The sequence below is a fragment of the Ambystoma mexicanum genome, chromosome 2p (assembly GCF_040938575.1).
Source record: "Ambystoma mexicanum isolate Mex_15411 chromosome 2p, UKY_AmexF1_1, whole genome shotgun sequence".
In the NCBI taxonomy this organism is placed as follows: domain Eukaryota; kingdom Metazoa; phylum Chordata; class Amphibia; order Caudata; family Ambystomatidae; genus Ambystoma; species Ambystoma mexicanum.
In genome coordinates, this window is record NC_090923.1 from 766244502 (window position 1) to 766270230 (window position 25729).

General features: G+C 47.8%; 1 protein-coding gene across 1 annotated transcript in view; it reads right to left on the reverse strand.

The window, feature by feature from the left end:
- LOC138566771 (cytochrome P450 2C18-like) overlaps positions 1-25729 on the reverse strand; it is a 385240-nt gene that overhangs the window by 328153 nt on the left and 31358 nt on the right. The window contains exons 2-3 of the mRNA XM_069644418.1: positions 21244-21406; positions 20990-21139 (exon numbers count right to left, since the gene is read on the reverse strand). Coding sequence (XP_069500519.1) covers positions 20990-21139; positions 21244-21406 — 313 coding nt within the window. The remainder of the gene's footprint in view (positions 1-20989; positions 21140-21243; positions 21407-25729) is intronic.

The window sequence follows — 25729 nt, forward strand, 5'->3', positions numbered from 1 at the left end:
GGGACCCTAGAGACTGGTTAGGTCCCTATCACTCCTGCTTTCAACCCAATATCCTTTCCGACCAGCCTTGGAACTACACTCAGGGTGCTACTTTCTCCATTCTGTTGCACCTTTTCTGTCCTTTCTTTTGGGGTTGGTTTTTGTATAGTAATCTCTTTTGAATTTACTTACAGATAGAACATTGTATTGAAGTGTTTATATTTTTATAGAACCTTGATTGTACATTGCATTTATGTTTGACTGTGATACTGTATTGTTTTGGGCACTACTAGTTCACCTTCACACCCCTCTTGAGAGTATAGCCTTCCCTTGGCCCATGTACCACAAAATGTGAATGAGGTATATCTTTTGATTGTCCCTGTTTTATCTTTATGATTACATTATGTTTTGGGTTGTAGACGTGTGAGGGCTCATTGGGCCATTTTACCGCAACTCATCCTTATACTCCTGCCAGGCAGAATCCAATTTGTCACACAAGGGGTATGTTGGCTAGGGAATAGCCAGGTCAGCATTGAGCAGGTGACTTAAAATAAGTTCTGTTCATGCTCAAATGCTTCCACACATTGGACTGATGCAATGAAAGGACACTAGTAGTCATTGCTGAGGTTCTTGGGGTAGGGATATGTGCCTCAAGCAGTGACACTCTTGCAGTTTTTTCAGGGGTAATTGTGCAGCATGGTGGTGGAATGAAAGTTGTCTGGTTTTAGGGATGCACTTCAGTTCTATCCATGTCTTCCAACGTATAAGGTTCTGCATCATATTGTGCCACACAGATATTGTTTCTCTATAATCATTTTAGTATGTCTAATCAGTAGATATGGTGGAGGGAATTGAAATGTTCAATCTCCCCCCTGCTGCCCAACTACAGTGTATTGTTCTTCCTTGGTTTTCAGTAGATGAGACCTGCACGCCTCCCTCTCTCTCTCTCTTTTTCGCTTCTCACTTCTATTCTCATCCTCCTGCTTGTCTTGGTAGAATCTGCCTCCAATCTTCTCACTCTCTCTAGCCCCCCAACAGCTCCACTACTACATTTTCCCTTTTTAGTCTTACAAACTCTCCTTCCAGTTCCTTCAGCCCTTCTGTCCTCACCAGCACAATTTCCTTTTCCTTGTAATACTTGTGTACCATTTCTTAAAAAGCCTGTCTGCTAGCCCTTCTTTCCCGGCTAACTATCACCCTATCTCCATCATCCCTTTCTTGGGCAAACTCATGGAGAAACTAGTCAGCTCCCAACTGACCCTACACAATGAAATGGCTGGCTGCCTCCACAACCACCAGTGCGCTTTTAGGACTGCCAGAGGCATAGAAACTGCTCTCCTGAACACCCGTGAAGACATACTCTGCAGTCTGGATTCCAACTCCCCTCTTCTGTTCTGATCCTCCTCAATCTCTTTTCTGCCTCTGGCACTTTCAACCACTCCATCCTCATAAACCATCTCCATGATACCCTAGGCACCATGGACAGGGCACTGACGTGGCTTACCTCCTTCCTTTCAAACAGACCCTCCCAAATGCAAATGGGTTGTTTTCTCTCCTCCACCAAGCTTTCTACCTGTGGAGTCCCCCACAGCTCCATTCTATCACCATGGCTCTTCAACATATATCGGGCCCCTCTGGCCTACCTGATCTCCACTTTCTCACCTCATTTCCACTGTTATGCAGATGATACACAGCTCTCTGTCAAGCTGTTATTCTGTACCTCTTCCTCCTCCTCCCTCATACCTGACTGTCTTACTGCTATTCATGCCTGGTGCTCTGCCAATGATCTCTGTCTTAATGCCAATAAGACCTATATCCTACTCATTAGGACTCCTGCTCCTTGTTCCCCCCGCTCTCCCCGACTTGACTCTTCTCTCTGTTTCTCTCCATACATCAGGAACATTGCCAAGAAGTCCAACTTTCAGCACCACCTTCTCAAGGGCATTCTACCTCCCTCACATCCCCCAGAAGCTGAATATCTCCAGAACCCTGGTTATCTCTAGGCTTCACTACTACAACAGCCTCTTCCTCAATCTACCTCTTTCATCCATTAGCCCTCTCCAACTAATCAAGAATAGGGCTGCAAGAATTATCCTTGGCCACAAGCCCAGGGACTGCATCTCTCTTGTCTTAAAATCTCTCCACTGCCTCCCAGTGACTGCAAGGATCAAATTCAAGATCCTTTGCATCATCCACAAGGCTGTCTGGGGCCTGTGATCTTTGTACATCCAGCTTTTCCATCCCTAAATACCTCCCGTCCAGAGTCCTTTAGTCCTCTGGTTACAAATCTTTGCAGATCAAACGCTTCTCCAAGCAGAGAGTGGGAGGTAGATCCCTCCCCTCCTGGATCCTCCCTCGGGAATGGCCTTCCTTCTCCCCCTCCGATTTAAGGTAAGCCTTCTAAAATTCCAGAAACTTCTCAAGACTTTCCTTTTCTCCTCTTTCTTCCTTCTCCCCCTCCCATGCTAACTCCCCCTACGACTGGGGACTGGTCCCTTCAGAGTCATACAGCGGGCCGACCAACCCCCACCAGTCCCTGCATTATTCATCCAGCACTTGCCCTTGGGCTCCCTTTGCCAGACCAGCCCAACCTTGTCCTCCCTTCCCACAGCACTCATCCTCCCTTTCCTGCTTTTCCCCTGGTACCAAGCACTTTTCAGACTAGCCCTACCTGGTACTCCCTTCCCACAGCACTCCTCTTCCCCTGGCACTTGCCTCTGGTCCCCCCAGCACTTCTGTGCCCCCTTCCCTGGGGGCACCCCACTCCTGCACTTTCCCCGCTACCCCCTTACCCTTGCACTTACCAACTTTCCCAGGCACTTTCATGGTAGGATTGTCACAAGGACAATATTCCCATTTCTTGTTTTTGGTTCCTTTATACTCATGATTCCTTTGTTGACCCTCCCCTCCCCCACTTATAGTCTTGTGGTGCCTGGGAACACTTGTGAATAGGTGCTATAGAAATGTCCAATAAATACATGTTTAAAAAATAACAGCCTTGTGTAGTTCAAACTCCCTTTCCAATTAATAATTTCTTTCTGGTCCCACAAAGTCTCTTCTCACCCTGTGGATCCCTATCTCTCCTCAACCTCCTCAGTGTACACACCAATTTCTTCTCCCTTTCTCTGTGCAGCTCCGGTCCTTCATACAGGCTTCCACAACCTTCTTTATCGCAAGAGTATCACTCTTCTCTCCCCAAACTACACCACAGACCAATGGGGCGCCTGGGTTAATATAGATTGGAGACTATTCCCCTGAGCTGGACCATGGGGCATGGTCTGTCCTTGTGTGTTTAGTTTTGGGCTGTCTTTATACTGGCTGGACTCTCTGGGATCTTATAGGTTTAGAAAGAAGCTTGACTGAGCCTTAAATGAGATTCGAGGCCACATTGGGTTTCATCTGTATTGTAGTGGCAAAGCTGAGGGCTGTGTAAGGGAGATGAATATATGATATGTCATTTATAACACACCTGTACACAAGTGTTTCTAGGCGCGACAAGACAAGGGAGGGAAGACAGGGGGAGGACAAGACAAACAATCGAACTAGGCCTTGTGTCATTCAGATTGTGCAAGTGCGAGAACGAGAAGTGCAAGGGGAAAGGGAGGGAGGAGTGCAAGGGAGAGGAGAGGGGAAAACAGGGCAGCAATGCTCTGAGTAAGTGCAGCCAGGGCAGTGCAGCTCTGGGTAGTGCAATGAGATCATGGGACTGAAGGGTTACAGTTACAGCCCCTAAGTGCATGGTAGGCGTGGAGGCAGTGCAAGGGTGACTGATCAAGAAAGATCCTGGTACCCAGTGGGACTCTGAGGGTAGCCAAGCAACCAGTCAGTACAGCAGACAGTTAGGTCAAGTAGGTCAGCAGGGGAGGGAGAGAGCGAAAGCAGAGGAGAAGAGGACAGTTGTGAGCTGCTTCCGGAACTTCAGGTGGTCCAGCTCAAGTTTTAGAGGAGCAGGGAGGCCATTCCATGTGGAGGCACCTGCAGAGGAGAGAGAGAGAGATCTACCCCACACCCTCTCTGCCTGGAGAAGCATCAAACCCTTAGAGAGTTGGAGGCAGCTGAGTGAAGGGCTTGAGAAGGAAGGTATTTTGGAAGAGAGGGTTGGATGTAGTGCAGGTCTTGGCCCCGGAAAGCCTTGTAGCCTTGTGGACAATGCAAAGGGTCTTGAACCTTGCAGCCACCAGGAGCCAGTGGAGAGATTTCAGGGCTTGAGAGATATGGTCCTTGGGCTTGAGGCCAAGGATAAGTCCTGCAGTCCTGTTCTGGATTAGTTGCAAAGGGCAGAGAGTAGAGGAAGGCAGATTGAGAAAGAGACTGTTGTAGTAGTCTAGCCTAGGGAGAACCAGGGCTCTGGAGGCAGTGAGCTTCTGGGGGAAAGTGAAAAGAGGAAGAGTCCCTTTGAGGAGGTGCAGCTAGAAGTGGAACTTCTTAGTGACGTCCGAGATGTGAGGAGAGAAAGAGAGAGTGGAGCCGAAGATGACACCAAGGTTTTTTGCCTCGCAGGAAGGCGAAGGAAGAGGGTCCAAGGCCGGCGGCCAGAGTGAGAGAGGGAAAGCAGGGGTAGGGATCCCAATGAGAATGATCTCAGTCTTACCACCATAAATGCAGGGATTGTTGCAGGCACACTAATCCTGAATTGCGGATAGACAGTCAAAATGAGCGAGAGAGGAGAGGAGGTTGAGGGGAGCCTGATGGTAAAATGAGTGTCATCTGCATAACATTGAAAGTTAGAGGAGAAGGTAGAGATGAGGTGGGCAAAGGGGCCAAGTAGAGGTTGAAAAAAAAAACAGGATAGAGCCCTGGGGAACACCATAGGTAGAGAGAGAGGGGGCAGAGAGAAAGGGACCGAGGTGGATCTGGGAGGGGTGGTCCAAGAGGAAGGATGTCAGCCACTCCAAGGTCTGGTCTGTGATGCCCAGGTTTTCACAAGGTCGATTGATCCGGATATCAGATTTCTACAGAGTGTGTTTTGCTGATTAGTACTTTGATGCCCTGGTAAGTGTTTTGCAAGTGAGGAGGTGCAGTGTTTGCAGCCTGCAAGGAGCTGCATGTAAGGTAAAGCGGGGGTCATGAACTGCAGGAGGCTCACAGAATGAGTGGGGCTCATGGGGCTCCACTGCAAACCCAGTGAAACTATCAGAAAACTTTGGGAGGTCTGTTAGTCAGGTGTGCCTTCTGGATGATTTTTAGACAGAGTTAAATTCATTGTCGCTCCCTTGTGGAGGAGGTGGATTGTGCTGTGGCATGTGACAGACCTCTGTCCTGTCAGAGGGGTGAAAGGTGGGCATGAAGTGAATTCTCTCCCTACCAACTCCATTGGTCACCTGACATGATACCGTCAATGTCAGGCAGGGGTGTTCATCACAGATAATACCTTCAATTGATCACATGCAATTCAAAAATGCCTATTGCATACATCAAGTTCTGCTCCTGATGTAAAAAGACAATGAACAGCACGCCTCCCAATCTACCTTCTTTAAGTCTCTCAGACATGAATCACCCACTAAATTATATATGCCTCCTCCCTGAATCTGTAGTACTTGTGAACTAAAATGATATATTTTAATATTCACCTGAATCTCTGATACATTACACACTTCCCCCACAAAATGCACAGGAGTGTTTGTCTCCCACATGATGCCCCCAGCAATTTTCATGCTTATCCTACTCCTCCTCCTCCTCCTCATCTACACAGTTCCAAGGTAGAAAAAGGCAACTTACCTTTAAGGGAAATAATGTTCCTTCACTTCATGATTGTTATATACACTTGCACCCTCACTTGATGCATTCATTCAGCCCTAGTTGCTCAGGATTGATTGTAGGAGCAGAATACTCACATTTGGAGAGTGCTGGGGTCTGAATTGAAGCAGAAGTAGAGGCAGGAGAGAGGGAAACGAGACAAGAGACAGAAATTAGTAAGAGAACAGAGAGAAGAAGAGTAGGAGGGAGAGGGAGAGCATTTATGAACAACACATTCCAGAGGTAACACAGGGGAGGTAACATTAGGGAGAGTGATATGATGGAGGCAGTGGGAAAAAACCATGAGGTAGGGGTTATAGGGAAGGTGGTATGAATTAGGCCGGATGTGTAACATTGGGGGGAGACAAAGGGATACACTTGAGGTGGAAAATCCCATAACAGGGTGAGGATTAGAAGTAGATAAAGCAGACAGAGAGACAAGAGGAGATAAGGTGATAACATCCTGAGAGGTGGTAGAATGGATAAGAATATCAGAGACCAAAGGAAGGGCTGAAGGTAAGAGCAATGACCTTTTCCTAGCAAGAACAGGACGGTTGCTGTTTGCCCTGTCGACCCTAGGCAGGACCAGGTGGCAGGAGGAGGAATGAGACAGAGTCAGGGAGAGTATTGTGAAATCAGAAAGATGGGGGGAAAAATCAGGAGCAATCCCAGACAAATGAACATCCAAGAAACCCATCTATAGCTCTCCCTGCTGGCTATGTCCACTGATCTGCTTCCTTATAAGACTTCATACCTGAGTGAGTCATGTAATTTGGGAAACCAGAAAGCCCCCATCAAGATCAGACAGAGAAGAAGGGTTTGTGTCAACCTAATCCCCACAATGCTAGGAAGAGATGAGGCAATCCCTCGTGAATTGTATGAAATGACACAACCTTGCCGGAAGCCTGAAAGGCCTCAGACCCTGCAACCAGCAGAATAGATATTGGACAAGGTGGGGGTTTCTGGATGCAAAGGGACTTGAGCCCATTTTCGAGATAATCATCCAATCCTGGTTTTGTTTGGCAAGATCCCATGTTCAATTAAGTTTGCCCTGCTTGTAGCATATCCCCCAATAACAGATAGTAAACTATATATGGTCTGGCATCCTTCTTGGTCCCAGGATGAACACTGCGACAATTCTTAGAGGTGTCACACAAAATTAAAAGTCATGGGCTTGTGTTATTCATGGTCACCGAAGCTGCTCGCACTCTCAGGGATTTCTTATCCCTCCACTCACGTGATGGCACTTATGTTGTTCACCCAATTCAAATCGCTGAGTGTGTCATAAGCCATAGAATGAAAATAAATCACAAAAATCAATGCCTCACCAAACATATCCTCACTACATCTCCCTAACCTTCTGTGATGCTGGAAATGCATCGGAGGGACAGGGCCTCCGTATCCTTGTCCTTTACTGCTTTTTATCGTGTGTTCTGTCGTGTTTTCCGCACAGGAGTTCATGTAGGACTCCTGGCGGTGCAGCTCTCTCTCTTTTGATTTGGTGAACAGACCCGTGGGATACCCTTATGGCACCCATGGGTGGGGGTACAACCCTGTGCCCCTAGTGTATGTTTTTGGGCACCTGTGGGTGGCCCGCAGAGCAGGGTATGGGCTGGTGGCAGCTCCATGCTGAATTTGACAGGTGCGCGGAGTATCCTCCATTTTGGGATACCCCGGCCCTGCCATTGGGATCAGTTGATTCCGGATGGAAAAAAAGATGGCCCCTGCGGCCTCTCGCTTTCTATTACCCATTACCTTGTTTTCCCAAAGTCCTGGGAAGCCCTGACTCTGTCCCTTCCACCTGACTGGCTGTTGGGTGGAAATGCCATATAGGGTGTTGTTGTGAAGGCCCGGCCAGACTAGCTGGAGCCTTCCCAGTGATGTATGTTGTGGGTACCTCCTGCGGGTGGGACCTGGGTGAATAGAATGTGTGACGAATATGCATTCTGTGTTGTGGATGTCTAGTATCTGGTGTTTGACACAATGACTGAGACAGCCCTGCCCGAAACCGGTCTGAATGCAGCTTCGAGTGTTGAATGGCTCGGTACTTGTCCCAATAAACATAACTTGTTGTGAGTGTCTGGAGAGAAGTGAATGGCCTGAATACCTCGTGTGCCTGATTGGCTGCCTGCCTGCAGGAATGCCCTTAGTCGTGATTGGATGCTTGAGTGTGACCCAGCGGAATGAATGGGAGATCAACAGTATATCTGGGGACCTCTCACTGCTAGGAATCGTGTTCAGAAGCTGAAGTCCACTACGACGAGTAACTGGAGTAACTGCAGCTTGACCTTGAAGCCCTGCTGGACGAGAAGAATTGCTGTTGCTCTCCTTCACAATCTGAAAGCTGCTGTGCCTCCAAGGACTGACCCAGAGAGGACCTGGTAAGGCGCCCTCTTCCCGAGCTACGAGGGACCATCATGCACAGCTGATCTTTGCCAAAGCTCCCTGGTAGACAGACCTTCGACAGGCTGCCGACCCGAGACGGGGACTGCTGCGGAATCTCAAAAAGAAGCACCCGGACTGTTGTCCACCACTGTCGACGACCTCCGTCGCCGACCGGAGCCGCCGTGCTCCCGTTTGACTAAGAACTGCTTTTGATCATCGGACGCTCTCGTCTGCATCGTCGCACGCTTTATCCCGCTGGAGAAGGCCCGACCCTCGACATGCTGAGGAGCATCCGCCGGTGGGTTTCCCGCCACCTAAGGACCACAAAGACGCCGACGACTTGACGCCCTTGCTGGGCCACAGTTCTTCATCATCTCTTTGCGGTCCAGAACTATCGTCACTGAGGCGCCCCTCACGCCTCTTCCTTGCAGGACGCCAACGCTCTGTCGTCGACGAGCACCGCTAGGAACAAAGCTGCCACTTCAATGCCGTAGTTCAACCTGTTCACCGTCGGACGTTCGACGACCCGTGACTCCTGCCTTAACGGGAGGGCACTAAAGAAGGGCCGTCGATTCCCCGACACCGAACACCAAGTTCCCCGATGCCTCTCGATGATCCGTGGCTCCTGCTTTAAAGGGAGGCATTCAAGAAGGATCGGTCGACACATCTTCGGAGAACTCTACTCCACCAGGTACATTGAGGGGTAAAACTTTAATAGGAGGAACTAAGACTATTGAACAATATATGGACTGGCCTTGTGTTATATATCTTTATTTACAGGTTGCCCAGGTGGGGGGATCTCCACACAGAACTGTGCCTAGGTAGGGGTCAGCATTCTGCCTATTGTTTCAACCATCTTACGTTCCTGCCTATCTCTATTGCTGGTTCCCTCGTTATTGATCTGTGTGACATTTTAACTGTACAGTTGATGCACTTTAATGAGATTCGATAACATTGGTGGTACCACATTAGAATTGTATATATTTATCATTATTGACTTCCGAGTACAAAGTGCGTTATTGTGATCGTGTACATACCTTTGGATATTAATTATATAAAGACTGTGTTTTCAGTAATACAGTGTGTGGACATTCCTTTGTGGGGGTTCGGGGACTACACTGTACTTAAGAACCAGCCTGCATCACCTCCTGAGAAGCTAGGCCTTGATTGCTCGACTACGTTACCAATAATAGAGAATCTTGGCTGGGGTCCTCTGTGCCTCTCCTCTACCATATAGAGAGCGAAAGTACAGACACCCCCTACCAGTCTTTACACTGGTGGCAGCGGTGAGATGCTAATGGTTTTAAGAATCAGTGTATAAACGTGCCACTTACAAAATATCTGCACTTTATTAAATTAAGGTTTGGTTGTGTACAAAATAACTGCATTACAAGCAATGGCGTCTATTGCAAATGGTAAATTGACTCGGATGAGCTTAGAGGCTCTCCAGAGTGCTTGTGAAGCCGGGGAGTTAGACTTTGTGGATAAGTCTAGGGCTGAGCTGATAGCTGCCCTGGTGGACTACCAGACCGATGGTGAAACTCTTGATGAGGGGGGGAATGCAAACAATGAGGACTCTGCCCCTGGGGTTTCTACTGAATCTGTTTCTGGGAATGCCGCCATTCCTGCTGCCTCTATTCCGAACCCCAGCAATTCCTTGGAGCTTGAGTTATTAAGGATGAAATTGGCCTTTGAATATCGCAAGTTGGAAAAAGATGTTGAGCTTAAGAAGGAGGAGCTGGCTCAACAAGTTGAACTCAAGAATAGGGATCTTGAACTCAAAGACAAGGACACTGAATGTCAGAGAATCCAGCTAGAGAAAGCTAGAGTGGAGACTTCAGCGAAACCCAGTGAGAGTGTCAGGTCCCCAGCAACTAAATTCATGAAAGATTTGGTTGGTGTGTTTGTGGAGGGTTCTGATATCCTCCAATGGATTGAAGCATTTGAAATGGCTTGTGCAATTCATGATGTTGACAAAAGAGATTGGGCTAAGTGTTTGCTAAGCAGAGTGCCTCAGACTGGGTATGACTGTATTCTGAAGCTGAGTGTGGAAGAAAGGGGTCAGTATGAGTGCATGAAATCTGCTTTGATTGCCATGTTTGGCAAGACACCTACCCAATACTTTAAAAGGTTCAGGGATTTTAAGAAAAGAGAGAATGTGTCTTGGGTTGACTGGGTGAGTGCTGCGCACATGAATATGATGGGGTGCATTGATGGTTACAAGGTGAAAACTTTTGTTGAATTGTCCCAGCTGTTGTTTTTTGAGCATTTTTCTGAAGCCTTTTCACCGGAGCTGCGTCAGTATGTTGCTGACCAGAACATTTTGGATCCCTTTAAGCTGGCTAGGTTGGCTGACAAGTGGGTCTCCTACCGGGTGTCCCCTAAGGACTCCAGTGGGAAGGACAAGGACAAAGAAAAGGGGGCCTCTCAGAAAGCTGAGGAGTCTCAAAAGCAGTCACAGTCGAATAAACCTAAACCCTCCTCTCCTAAGACCCAAAAATCTAGTGGGGATAAGTCATCTGTGGGTGGCAAAGCAGGCTCCCGGTGGTTCCAGTACCATACCCCGCACTCCTGGCACTTGTTGGGACTGTGGGGCTCTGGATCACAAAAGGTGTGACTCCAAGTGTAAAGGTAAGGAACTTGGGGTACAGGCTGTCAGCCTGACCTACCCTTACCCCATGTCTGAGGTGGAGGCCACTGCCCTCCCCTCCTCTACAGGGATCACATTTGGTGCTCCCGTAGAGATTTCCTTAGTCTCTCTTGGGGCCTGGGACCAGTACGCGGAAGTACTGGTGACTATCCCACAGAACACCCGTAGATTTTTGAGAAGTGTCCTCCTGAATGGCCAGCCTTCTACCGGTTTGAGAGACATTGGGGCAAGCATGACCGTGGTGGACAGGACCCTGCTCAAGCCAGAGGACTATGTAGGTGCTCCTCTGAGAACCACCAGGTTAGCTGGTGGGCCTCCCAAATTATCGCCTGTAGCCCGAGTCACACTCGTAATTGGAGACAAGACAGCAAAGCTTCCTGTCCTGGTTCAGAACAATGTCCCTGCTAACATTCTGTTAGGTAATGATCTAATGGAGTTGGGATTGATCGCGGATGGTCTTCCCATGACTGCTGCTGCGGTCACTAGGTCACAGGTGACACCGGGTCTGGCTGTGAGTCAGATACCCGAGCCGAAGGCACGGCCTGAGGCAAGACGAAGGAAGAGCAAGAAGGCCACCTCTGTGGAGGGAGCTCCTTCTCTTCCTGCTGTTCCTACAGCACCCATTTGGATCCATGCTCCGGACGGGCTGGGTCCAGTGGTAAACCCCGTCTCAACTCCTGTGGGAGAAGAGCCAGAAGACTCTCCTGTGGGAGAGGTTCTCAACCCGGAGGTTCATCCCGTTCTTCAATGCTTGTTAGCTGAAGGGAGACCCTCCCGGGCAGACTTCTGTGAAGAACAGAGAGAATGTCACTCTCTTGAGGGTCTGAGGAAACAGGCCCTGTCCCAGACAAAAGGAGAAGTGCCTAGGACATTCTGGATTTATTGGGAGGGTGAGCTCCTTGTTAGTGGGCCCACTAAGCCTGAACCGGGTGCCCTCAAGAGGTTGGTGGTACCCCAGGTTTGCAGACCCTTCCTACTGCAGTTGGCGCATGAGGTGCCCTTGGCTGGTCATCTTGGTACCAAGAAGACTAAGCAGAGGCTCTCTGCCCATTTCTACTGGCCTCGGATGGGAGTAGAAGTGGAGTCCCACTGCAGGACCTGCCCAACTTGTCAGTTGTCTGGCAAGACTGGAGGCAGTGTCATTGCCCCACTGCAGCCATTGCCAGTAGTTGGCACACCATTTGAGAGGGTGGGTGTTAGGCAGAAACCTGTGCAGTTCCCTCTGGGTCCACTGCAAAAGATTTAGGACTACAGGTGTTTGGCAGTAAACCCACTTGGTAGCAGTCTGTACCACACAGATTCACTTGGTAGCTGTGGCTGAGCAGTCTGACTTCCATCAAGAAGAGTTAGGCAGTATACAGAGTATTCACAATAGGTCAAGAGAACACAATAGAACAAGTAAACACTGACCAGAGCTTGGTGTAAAAGAGATATAATTATTTATTTAAAACCACATCTAGAAAAACACACAGGCCCTAATAGTAAGCAATTCAAAAACATGGTCACTAAAAGATATACACTCCCTTAGAAAAATATTAGACAAGTCTTAAGTAAAGCCCCACTTATTTTCAGACAGCGGTGAGCGCTTAACGTAGATGGCACTCCAATAATTTGTTTTTAAAAGGGAGAGAAAAACAGAGAATAAAATTGAAACAGGTCCCAACACTTTTACAAGAACACAACAAGAGAGGAAGGCAAAGTAAATCCGTGAAGTTAGAGTTAAATAGGCTGGATCCTCTTTAAGAGGATCAAACGAAATGTGTCCAAGGTCACACGGTTGCAGTGCACAAAAGTCTTGAAAAGGTTCAAAAAGGAGTTGGACCAAAGAAAGGGACCAGTTAGAAGGTCAAGGCGGCCAGCCCAGTCCAGAAGGTTAAGGGGTTATTATTACCTTGTTCCAATCTTTAGAAAGGGAGGCCTGGCGGAAACGGTACCTTAAAGTGGTGAGAATACTCCAGCGGGGGCAGTTGTTCCTGGCAGCGGATGCAAGTCGGTGCTTCGTCCGGGGGAAGAGAAGATCTCGTCGGGGAGGAAGACAGGAGTCCGTTGCACTGCCAGGGAAGAAACCAGCCTCGGAGTTTCTCAGGTAGAAGGAGCGGTCCGTTGATTCACGGTCCATTGGTAAGTGGCTATCCGGTTGCTGGGGTACTTGGCACGGGCAATTCGACACAAGCCGGTCTGGGGTGCGAAGAGAAGAAGGTAAACTGGTTGTGCCCACCAGTCAGGGGAAGAAGCCTCTCCAGCCGGGAGATCTTCTCTGTCGTCGGGAAGTGGTGAGTCGGTTCCGCAGGGCTCCACCGGTGGTGTCGTCGTGGTAGGTCGGCTCAGCTTCTCCCTCTTCGGATTCTCAGGTCCTGTGGCGACTTCTGAAGTTCCAGTCCCCAAAGCCCTGCTTTTATGCAGCATACCCCCATTCACTCAGCCTAGCTGTCAATCAAACATGCTAAGTGGTAAGCCGGCCGGCTCACCACTTGGGCCAATCACACAAGAGTGCGACTTGAGTTACCAAGGTAACTCAGTCCAGGGTGCCTAAACCCCCTCCCACACCCCCTGTGATACCCAGACAGAGTGGCACGACTTTTGGAGGCTTCTGTGGAGAAGCCCTCCAAAAAGTGGAACAAAGGGCTCGACTTGGGTTGGAGTCAGAGAAGAGAACACAAACACCATTTTTGAATCGAGTCCTGGCAAAAAATACCAACCGGCGAATTAATATTAATTAAATAAACCGGCGGTATGTTCGAGGCTATGAGAATTAAATAATTAAAGTTGGTAGCCTCGAACAATGGGAAAATCCCATAGGGATATATTCGCAGTCGAATATAAAAAGTAGTATCCACTGCCACCAGCCAAAACTCGATCAGGGGGGACGGAGACGTGCCCCCTCGACTAACAGACCCCGGGGCAATTGAATTGCCCCGACCAGTACGTCCACAATATGATGGTTTGTACTGGTTTCTGTTAATAATTTGGGACTAGTAAAGCCAATGGTGACTTTACATGCCCTGGGAGACAGTAGTCAGTCCCAGGGTATGGAGTCTATGGTGGGGTGTCACTATGACACCCCTGTGTCACTGCACGTAGGGTGCTGTGTAACACACATAGTAAAAACACATGAGACCCTATGGAGTAAAGGACCCCATAGCCCATAAAACACATTAACAGTCAAAGGAACACCATAAATCATGTCCAAGAGTGGGAGAAAAAGAGTCTCACTCTTGGCAGGACAAAAAAAAAAAATCCAGAAATCCAGCAAAGCTGCTGGGGGACTCACTAGGTTAGGAAATTCAGCCTAAAGAGAGAATTCTCCCTAACAGTGGGCATCGACATTGTCAGTCCCCTTGACCCTCCCACGTCAGGTGGACATCGGTTCATCCTGGTTTTGGTAGATCATGCCACCAGGTACCCTGAGGCTATACCCCTTCGGAAGGTTACTGCCAAGGTGGTTGCCAGGGCTCTCCTGGGCATTTTCACCCATGTTGGATTCCCCAAGGAGGTTGTCTCTGACAGAGGATCCAACTTCATGTCTAGTTACATGAAAACCATGTGGAAAGAGTGCGGGGTAACCTACAAGTTCTCCACCTCTTACCACCCTCAGTCCAATGGTCTGGTTGAGAGATTTAATAAAACTATCAAGGGCATGCTAGGTGCTTTGGAAGAGCCCTTAAGGAGGAAATGGGATCTCCTCCTGCCATGCCTACTGTTTGCTTACAGAGAGGTACCTCAAGAGGGTGTTGGTTTCAGCCCCTTTGAGTTACTCTTTGGACATCCCGTGAGGGGGGCCCTCGCCTTGATCAGAGAAGGTTTGGAAGCCACCCCTCCAGGGCCCGCCAAGCAAGTGGGGGACTATGTGTTAGGCCTCAGACAGAGGATGACACAGATGATGGGTCAAGCAACAGCGAATCTCAAGGTCAGCCAGGAATTGAACAAATGCTGGCATGACCTTAAAGCATCGCAAGAGGATTGGACTCCGGGACAGGAGGTCCTCCTGATGGAGCCTACCAAGCCTCGGGCATTGGCAGATAAATGGACTGGACCCTTCAGGATAATCTCCAAGATGGGCGAGGTCAACTATCTGGTTGACATGGGAATCCCAGGGGTAGCCCCTCAGGTATTCCATGTTAATAGGCTCAAGCCTTTCCACAGGCGAGCCGAAGTCTCATATCTCTTGCTGGCTTCAGAGCAAGAAGAGGATGAGCGTGAGCCCCTTCCTGATTTGCTGTATAGCAACCCTCAGGATGGCTCAGTGAAGGGAGTGCATCTCTCTCCAGATTTGACAATAGAGCAGCAGAGGGCCTGCAGGACTTTGCTCCAGCAGTATGCCTCTCTGTTTTCGCTGACGCCAGGCCTTACACCGTGGTGTAAGCACGAGATTGACACTGGTGACAGCGTGCCTGTCAAGAGCAGGAGCTACCGAATGTCAGATACAGTTAAGAACCACATCCAGGCTGAGGTCGCCAAGATGTTGGATCTGGGTGTTATTGAAACCTCAACCAGTCCCTGGTCCAGTCCCATGGTCCTTGTCCCCAAGGCAAGTTCCCAGGCAGGTACCAACGATTGGAGGTTCAGTGTCGACTACCGAGGAGTCAATGCCGTCACCAAAACTGACGCGCACCCATTGCCCAGGGCTGATTAGCTCGTGGACACCATAGGTGCTGCCAAATTTGTGAGCAACTTTGACCTCACCTCAGGCTATTGGCAAATAGCTCTGACGGACCATGCCAAGGAAAAGACGGCGTTCTCAACACCAGAGGGACTCTACCAGTTTAGGGTCATGCCTTTTGGGTTGAAGAATGCCCATGCCACCTTCCAGAGATTGGTCAATCATGCTCTCAGTGGGCTGGAAGCCTTTTGTGTGGCTTATTTAGATGACATTGCCGTCTACAGTTCCACTTGGAAAGAGCACTTGACACATCTGGGTAGAGTGTTGCAGGCCTTGAAAAGGGCTAACCTCACTATCAAGGCCACCAAGTGCCAGATAGCTCAGGGGAAAGTCACGTATCTTGGTCATGAGGTAGGAGGGGGTCAAATCCAACCTCTCCCCAGTAAGGTACAGGATGTACATGACTGGGAGACTCCCACTACTCAAACTCAGGTGAGAGCCTTTTTGGGCCTCACTGGGTATTATCGCAATTTCATGGTGGACTATGGAACCATAGCTGCACCCCTGACAGCGCTGACTTCACCCAAACAGCCTAGGAAGGTTAATTGGACTGAAGACTGTCAGAGGGCCTTTGATGGCTTGAAAGACAGTCTGTGTAGGGCACCCGTGTTGTGTGCGCCTGACTACAGCCGACCCTTTATCGTTCAGACGGATGTCTGCGACACCGGAATTGGAGCTGTCTTGTCCCAGTTAGATGACAAACGGAGAGAAAATCCTTTCATATTCATCAGTAGTCAACTCAAGGGAAGATAACTTAGTTGGGCTACTGTTGGAAAGGAATGTTTTAGTATAGTTTGGAGCCTTAGGCGTTTTAGGCTCTACCTTACGGGGTCTACCTTCAAGGTCCAAACAGATCATAAGACCCTGAAGTGGCTTATGCAGATGAAGGGTGAGAACCCGAAACTGCTCAGGTGGTCCATTAGCCTGCAAGGGTTGGACTTCACCATAGAGCACAGACCAGGGAAGAGTCACGATAATGCATATGGACTTTCCAGAAGCTATGTTGACCGTCTGGATGAGAGTGTCTATCCCGTGGGAGATTAGGCACCCTCCACCTCAGTCTGGGTGATGCTGGAAATGCATCAGAGGGACAGGGCCTCTGTATCCTTGTCCTTTACTGCTTTTTATTGTGTGTTCTGTTGTGTTTTCCGAGCAGGAGTTCATGTGGGACTCCTGGCGGTGCAGCTCTCTCTCTTTTGGTTTGGTGAACGGACCCGTGGGATACCCTTATGGCACCCATGGGTGGGGGTACAACCCTGTGCCCCTAGTGTACTTTTTGGGCACCTGTGGGTGGCCCGCAGAGCAGGATATGGGCTGGTGGCAGCTCCATGCTGAATCTGACAGGTGCGCGGAGTATCCTCCATTTTGGGATACCCCGGCCCTGCCATTGGAATCTGTTGATTCCTGATGGAAAACAAGATGGCCCCGGTGGCCTCTTGCTTTCTATTACCCATTACCTTGTTGTCCCCTTGTCCCTTTCTCCTGACTGGCTGTTGGGTGGAAGTGCCATATATGGTATTGTTGTGAATGGCCTGAATACCTTGTGTGGCTGATTGGCTGCCTGCCTTCATGAATGCCCGTAGTCGTGATTGGATGCTTGAGTGTGACCCAGCGGAATGAATGGGAGATCAACAGTATATCTGGGGACCTCTCACTGCTAGGAATCGTGTTCAGAAGCTGAAGTCCACTACGACGAGTAACTGGAGTAACTGACGCTTGACCTTGAAGCCCTGCTGGACGAGAAGAAGTGCTGTGGCTCTTCTTCACAATCTGAAAGCTGCTGTACCTCCAAGGACTGACCCAGAGAGGACCTGGTAAGGCGCCCTCTTCCCGAGCTACGAGGGACCATCGTGCACAGCTGATCGTTGCCAACGCTCCCTGGTAGACAGACCTTCGACAGGCTGCCGACCCGATACGGGGACTGCTGCGGAACTCCAAGGAGAAGCACTCGGACTGTTGTCCGCCGCTGTCGACGACCGCCGTCGCCGACCGAAGCCGCCATGCTCCTGTTTGCCTAAGAACTGAGGAGCATCCACCGGTGGGTTTCCCGCCACCTAAAGACCACAGAGACGCTGACGACTCGACGCCCTTGCTGGGCCACAGTTTTTCATCATCTCTTTGCGGTCCAGAACTATCGTCACCGAGGTGCCCCGCACGTCTCTTCCTTGCAGGACACCAACGCTCTGTCGTCGACGAGCACCGCTAGGAACGAACTGCCACTTCTTTGCCGTAGTTCAACCTGTTCACCGTCGGACGTTCGACGACCCGTGATTCCTGCCTTAAAGGGAGGGCACTCAAGAAGGGCCGTCGATTCCCCAACACCGAACGCCGAGTTCCTCGACACCTCTCGACGATCCGTGGCTCCTACCTTAAAGGGAGTCACTCAAGAAGGATCGGTCGACGCATCGTCGGAGAACTCTACTCCATCAGGTACATTGAGGGGGTAAAACCTTAATAGGAAGAAGTGAGACTATTGGACATATGGACTGGGCTTGTTCTATATGTTTATTTACAGGTTGCCCAGGTGGGGGGATCTCCACACAGAACTGTGTCTAGGGTACGGGGCCAGTATTCTGACTACTGTTTCAACCATCTTGCATTCCTTCCTATCTCTATTGCTGGTTTCCTCGTTATTGATCTGTGTGACATTTTAACCGTACAGTTGATGCACTTTAATGAGATTCGATAACATTGGTGGTACCACTTTAGAATTGTATATATTTATCATTATTGACTTCCGAGTACTCGCCGACCGAAGCCGCCATGCTCCTGTTTGCCTAAGAACTGAGGAGCATCCACCGGTGGGTTTCCCGCCACCTAAAGACCACAGAGACGCTGACGACTCGACGCCCTTGCTGGGCCACAGTTTTTCATCATCTCTTTGCGGTCCAGAACTATCGTCACCGAGGTGCCCCGCACGTCTCTTCCTTGCAGGACACCAACGCTCTGTCGTCGACGAGCACCGCTAGGAACGAACTGCCACTTCTTTGCCGTAGTTCAACCTGTTCACCGTCGGACGTTCGATGACCCGTGATTCCTGCCTTAAAGGGAGGGCACTCAAGAAGGGCCGTCGATTCCCCAACACCGAACGCCGAGTTCCTCGACACCTCTCGACGATCCGTGGCTCCTACCTTAAAGGGAGTCACTCAAGAAGGATCGGTCGACGCATCGTCGGAGAACTCTACTCCATCAGGTACATTGAGGGGCTAAAACCTTAATAGGAAGAAGTGAGACTATTGGACATATGGACTGGGCTTGTTCTATATCTTTATTTACAGGTTGCCCAGGTGGGGGGATCTCCACACAGAACTGTGTCTAGGGTACGGGGCCAGTATTCTGACTACTGTTTCAACCATCTTGCATTCCTTCCTATCTCTATTGCTGGTTTCCTCGTTATTGATCTGTGTGACATTTTAACCGTACAGTTGATGCACTTTAATGAGATTCGATAACATTGGTGGTACCACTTTAGAATTGTATATATTTATCATTATTGACTTCCGAGTACAAAGTGCGTTATTGTGATCGTGTACATACCTTTGAATATTAATTATATAAAGACTGTGTTTTCAGTAATACAGTGTGTGGACATTCCTTTGTGGAGGTTCGGGGACTACACTGTACTTAAGAACCAGCCCGCATCACCTCCTGAGAATCTAGGCCTTGATTGCTCGACTACGTTTCCAATAATAGAGAATCTTGGCTGGAGTCCTCTGTGCATCTCCTCTACCATATAGAGAGCGGAAGTACAGACACCCCCTACCAGTCTTTACAGCTACCACTTTACTGTGTAGTGTAGGCTTGTACCAACGGTGAATTTGTACTGTCACTTGTAGTCTTAATTGTGTGTGGTGTTCCCAAAGGGTACTGCATATGATTCTGCCTAACAGTCGCACATTTTTTCAGTGGCAGCGGCTAAGGCCTGGAACCAACTTCCTTTGGCTCTTCGTGCTACTACCAACCACCTGGCCTTCAGACGTGCCTTAAAGACTCTTCTTTTCTAATTTCATATGCTTCACTTCTGTTATCCTCCAGCGCCAAGATGCCCTTGGGCATATGCTGCGCTTTATAAGTCTACATAACCTAACATAACCCAGGAGGATGTCCTGATGAGCGATTCAGAGTATCTGTGTCTAGCTGAGAGCTGCCTGCTTGGTGCTGTAAGCCTGAGGGTTTGATACCCCAGACGGAGCAAACATATTGAGCTAGACACTAATCTCAAAGACTGTCAAATGGAGCAAACATGGCCTCTGTATCCCTAAAGTTAAGTTGGGCGCTATATCCCCGCAAATGAGCTGGTCAGTATATACCTAAGAAAGGCAAGCATAGTAGCCGGGTTGTATATCCCTGAAGTATAGTGAGCAGTGCACAATCTTCCCTTCCTGGAACATTCAAGAAGTGTGTTGGGTGGAACATCATTGAATCTGTAGTTGTGGGCTAGAAGGAACTGTGCATTTTAAGCCTGGAACACGAATTTAAGGTAAGACAGAAAACTAGAGGGTTTCCGGTCTGTCCACCAGATGGGTGGAACCTAACACACTAAGGTCTAGTCCTCTCCTCTATCTTACTGTTAAATAGTATGAAGAATAGAACATGCTTTTCTGTTGATGAGAACCCCCAAGGACCTATAGGAATGTATCCCATACCCATCATGCCAATAATGGTTTTCAAACATAACACATTTTGTTTGCTCTGTTTGTCTGCCACATGATGGTGATGCATACCTCCTTCCCTGTAAGCTCCTTTGATACAATTGATCAGAAGTTGCTAATATATTTTCTTGTGTGGGTTTACAGTGGTGGTGCTCAGACTTGCTACTTCAGCTAAATCCTCATCTCTTTTTACTTGGCAAGAACATATCAATGCAAACCAGTACATTCAGAATTGCAAAGAAAACCCTCTTCCAAATGTATGCAAGCAACATGAAATAACAGGTGTGTTTGTAGACCTTATGTTCATGAGGGACATCTTGGCACTATTGACAGATAACAGATGCTATCCAACTAATGGTGCTCATTTTATTGACCTCAGAAGGATGGAAGGCTGAGGACACTTTGCAGGATTCAAACCTGCAACCATGGGGTCAGACACAGGCCCTTGCAGAGGATGCATCAGTCCACTGAGCCACAGAACGGACATAGCAAATACATAATTTTATCTCAAGTGAAGATGACAAAACAGTAGTGCAAGCTTCTGTTCTACTGCACATCAACAGAGCGAACAGCATCTTTTTAGATGGACCAACGTTGACACTAACACCTGCATTTGGACTCTAGTCCCAACAAATCAGATCACATTACTCTTATCTTCGTAGGCCTGCATTGTCTGCTGTTGAATTCCTGTATCACACTAATAATCAGCTGCAACACTTACAAGAACAGTTCACCATGAGCAACCCTCAAGCCATCCTGCCAAACACTCTATTACAATCTATACCACATCAAAGAAAAAAGACACAGAATAACATCTAAAGCACCAAACCAAAATTGCACTTGTCTTTCACAAGGAAGTCGGGAACCCTGGATGGGTACCTTTTTTAGAGACATGGAAGAAAATCCTATTTTCGAACAGGAACATACCTTGTGTACTTTTGATTTCTTCCACCAGGAACTGGGCCTCCTCCTGGATTCGCTCTTCAATGCTCCTTTTCCCCATACCAAAATTCCTCAGGGTCATTATTGCGAATCGGCGCATCTGCCTCCAGCGCTCCCCATTACTCATTGTAATTCCTAGTGAGCAGAGGCAAAGTCATGAATTCTTCTCTAGCTGAGCCATAAACAACAATACTAATGGTAACAAAAAACAAAATAACCAAACGAAGGCATAGTCTCACCATATCCTTTCAAAATGTGGTTGTGCACTGGCAAAATACCACGGGACACAAAGTCTTCTTTATTGTCCACAAGAGCCTCTTTCACAGTCTCATAGCCATACAGCATCACAATAGGGCGAGGGCCAAAGTACACAGTGAAGACTGCACCATAAGTGTTACCTAGCTGTGAAGAGAAGAAACCAGCATTAAGGATTTTCATTTAATTACAACAAAGTGAACATAGGCAATTTACAAATGTTTACATGGGGCAATTCTGGGGAAATTAAAAATTGACAAGAGGAGTTATTCGGGACAAATGTTATGCTGATAACGAATGTGGTATGGGCAACTTTCTGGGGACCTTATCAGCGTGGCATCAGGTAGTCATATATAACAATATGAAACTAAAAAGGGGGCAATCTTTTGCAGCACTATGGACCAGGCAACAGGCTCTCTGAGGCAATATGAAAGTTATATGAACCACTGCTGTTGGAGAAATGTAAAAGTGAGGCAATGGTAAGGGAGTAATAGGAAAGTAGCATAATAATAGTTTGTGATAATGTAAAGCCGTAAATCTGATTGTGAACTAGAATGGCGAAAAGTTGTCAGGCCTAGTACAATAGTCACTTGTTTTGTTCCTCTTCTCCTCCCTGCCCCGCACCTCTTGTGAACTCTCTGGCTCTACCAGAAATGTCGCCAGGCCTAGTACGATAGTAATTTCACATTCTTAATGACTCAAGGCCTTGTAAGAATGTCATTGTATTTTCCCTTGCTCCCTCCCTTGCTTTGAAGCGCTTTGAAACACATTGTGTATAGGCGCTATACAAATAAACTATCAATCAATCCTTACAAAAGGGGAAAGACCATATGCAAATCAGGCTTGGTCCCACCCCTAAATCAGGTATGGCAGAGCAATTTGTCATAGGTTTCATTGGATAAGGGCCATGGATTATAAAAGGCTTCTTTCTTCAAAGAGAAGCCAGTGTAAGTCTTTCAGAGCAAGTGTGACGTGGTCTGTAAGGTTTATGGTGAAGAACGAGTCGGGCTGCGCTTTTTTGCATGAGATGAAGTTAGATGACGAGGTGTGTACTGAGGTGTGTACATAGGCCCATGTGCAAACTGTTGCACTAACGCAGCCTCAATAGTATCAGGGACGTGGTTATGACAAATTCTTGGGGAATGACCTGGTATGCAAAAATATTCTTCAGAATGTGTAATTCACAGATTCTTTTTGGCTTGGTTCACTGGCTTGGGTGGGGGTCCATTTGGGTGTTCAATCAAAAGGTATGAATTTGGTGTTGGTAAGCCAAACAAAATATGTGTGTATATACCACAAGGCATAGGTCGTTGCAAATAGTCCCATTCCTGATAATTTGGAGGCATGTAGGAATATGTTGGTCTGCCATCTTGTAATTTGTAAGTTGATTAGAAATGGTGAGCTAATTTGGCGGTCCACAAATCTCTTTGAATCCTTCACAAAAACTTCCATATGCTGACAACCGATCAATCTGGATGTCTTTGTGATGGATTCAATGATATTCATGAGTGGCTCAGTTACCCATTCATAAGCCACGGTGAGATGATGGATCTTTGAAGGACACTAGAAATCAGGTGTGTTATATTGAATTTAAAGTCTCCAGTATTTTCCTTGGCCATTCAGATTTTGAGTTAGTTAGTCAGACAATTTAGGGCCAGGCCGTCCATGTTCATTTGCTCTTGCACCATGATTATTTTTGGAAAGAATATATTAGATTTTCCTTTTAAATGAAGTCAGTGGGCCTCATTCCGAGTATGGATGTAATCATGGCGCTATTTGCACCATGACTACCTCCCATAACGGTACCGAGTCCTCCCTGGTTCAATGGGGACTTACCAGTCTATTCCGACCTTTGCAGGACCAGTAAGTCCCCATTGAAAAAGCCATTCCCTATTTCCATTTGAGCCCCATAGGGCTCAATGGGAAGGGGGAAGCGCTAATAATGGTACCACAAATTGTGGTACCGTTATTGGCTCTGATTTCCCTTAGCGGGGAAATCCTTCTTAACGCCGTCCTTAACGCCTGGTAAAACCAGACGTTAAGGAAGGGACCCTCTAAGGGAACTCGTAGTAGGGCGCAAAGGGATTACCGGCACCGATGTCCTTAACGGTGCCCGGAATCCCTTTGCGCCCAACTCGTAATGAGGCCCAGTCATTCTAGTTGCTTTGAGGAGATGATCTTTTATTTCTTCTTTAGTTTGAGGTACATTGCAACGATCTGTGAGGGCTTGATCCAGGTGGTTTCGGCATCTATGAAGGATTAGTGGTCATGGTTCCTGGACACTGGATGGAATGAAGACACACATTTGTGCCACACCAGTGAAGCATATTTTGCCACAGCGTGAGACTGCTTTTAGAAAGATTTTGAGATGTACATCCCATGTTAGCAGAAACTTCACTTGTTTAAACTGGGTTAATCATTGCCGCGCTGCAGAGTGGAAACCAGCATGACACCATGCTTAACTGGTGTAACCATGGCATAGCAATTTTGAAACTGGCACGGTCATTGCTTGGAGACCATGTAGCTGATAGAATACACATTATTTCAATTGGAGCCTACCCTGTCATAGTTGAAACTTTCACTATAATACGTGATAAACTGAGAACATGTGAGAGAGGCACAGCAATGTGGAAACTGGTATGGAAATGTCGTAACATATAGAGTCGTCCATTGAGGGGAGCACTACAACAGTTTAAAATGCAATAGAATACTTGAGCAACACCCGGGGCATAGTGTTACTTTGTGCATCCCAGAATTATTTGCCCTTTGTAATACTTGAACAAACAACACTAGGATATGATAATATTGTACCCTCCGAAAATGTTGTGAACTTTTTTTTCGTTCGTTTTTAAGATTAAAATAAACGAAGAAGGAGCAATGAGAGCAACATACACATTAGGTAATGGAAACTGTTAAAATACTAAAGTACCAAAATGGACGACTACATACACAAATATATCTCTTAGTCTTGGGACTGACTCTACCGAAACACCCTGAATTATTCAGATGATCGCCGTGAGCCACGCCAGACAGCCACACACAGCCCAGCAGGGCTCAGAAAGGCTAACCAGCCCCCCACACTCAGGACCTACCAGGCCCGTCTTCAAGAGGCTACGTAGGCATTAACAATCGGGACCCACCCAGGCCCCGCTGCACCAGGCTAACCAACCGTTCACACCCAGGACCCACCAGGCCCCTGATTCCTGCCTTGAGAAAGACTGTCGGTCGAAACACGTGTTGGCACTCCAGACATGCAAACACTGTAAAGTGTATACCCTAATGTGTAAAACCATGTCTGCCAATCCACAGCACGCATCATAACCAAACCAACAAACCATTTAAATAGACCAAGCTCACGCCTATAACGGTGTCCTGAATTATTGAAGACCGTATATAGGGTACCAACATACCATCTGGCAACCGCCGTATCCAGCGCCAAGGTAACAGGGGTTCCACAACCCAAACTTTCAATTATTTTAGTATTAATCAGATATATTTCGGAGGTAACCCAGAATGTAATGGCAGCACGCTTACATATTCTACAAAATCTGGTTTTTATTAAATAGCACAGTAGCAATGATGCAAAATACAGTATTTGTCTTGTCACAATATGTAAACCTGATGCAAGTATATGTTCTTCTGCAATATTTTAAACATAAGTAGATGTTTGCGGCTATTTTATTTATCACATGTTCCTGTGTGTGGCACACATTATGAACCTCTCTTCAATTGATAAGGCATAAGTATTTGTCTAATCTGAATCCATTGTTTCTTCGGCTGCACAATTTTCTCATGAGGACATAAATGATTTTCTGCAAAGCTAGACTTAGGTTCGCTATGGCAGATCGTCTGCCTTAAATATCAGGATATCTCCGATGTTCCTCTTGATAACTGCTCGAACAGGTGAGCTTTTCTATTAGTATTGTCCCTTGTTTGAGAATATAGTACTGATGACATATGTAAAAATCAGAAACGCAGCTTCCTCACTGACATGAATCATATAGTGAGACGGGGGTAATAGTGGCGGCTCATTCATAATGCGCGGTGGGATGCCAACCCAACCCAATACCCACAACAGAGCTTTCAAACAAAGAAAGCCAGCCCCATGAAAACACTGGTAGCCCCCTGAGCTTTGGCAAGCAGCTGGGGATGTGCTCCTGGGCTGGCTTTCTACTGTAGGTAAACGTGGTTTTCCTTTGCCAGTACAGCACCCAAGCTGTGTCTGCCTGTGGCCATTCAAAGCCACAGGCCTTTTGATTCCCAACATTGCATACCCAATTGGCAAAGCAGGTAGGGATACTGCAGGGCAGAATGTGTGTAGGAAGTGCTCCTACACTTTCTCATGCATTAAGCTGCCTTGCGGAGTCTAGATGGTGGCGCACAGGCTGCTCCATGCAGGCCAGCAACCAGTAAGCTCTTCCTGCTTCCTGATTGTGTGGTGCGCAGGAACCACACGCTGTGTGCAAATAA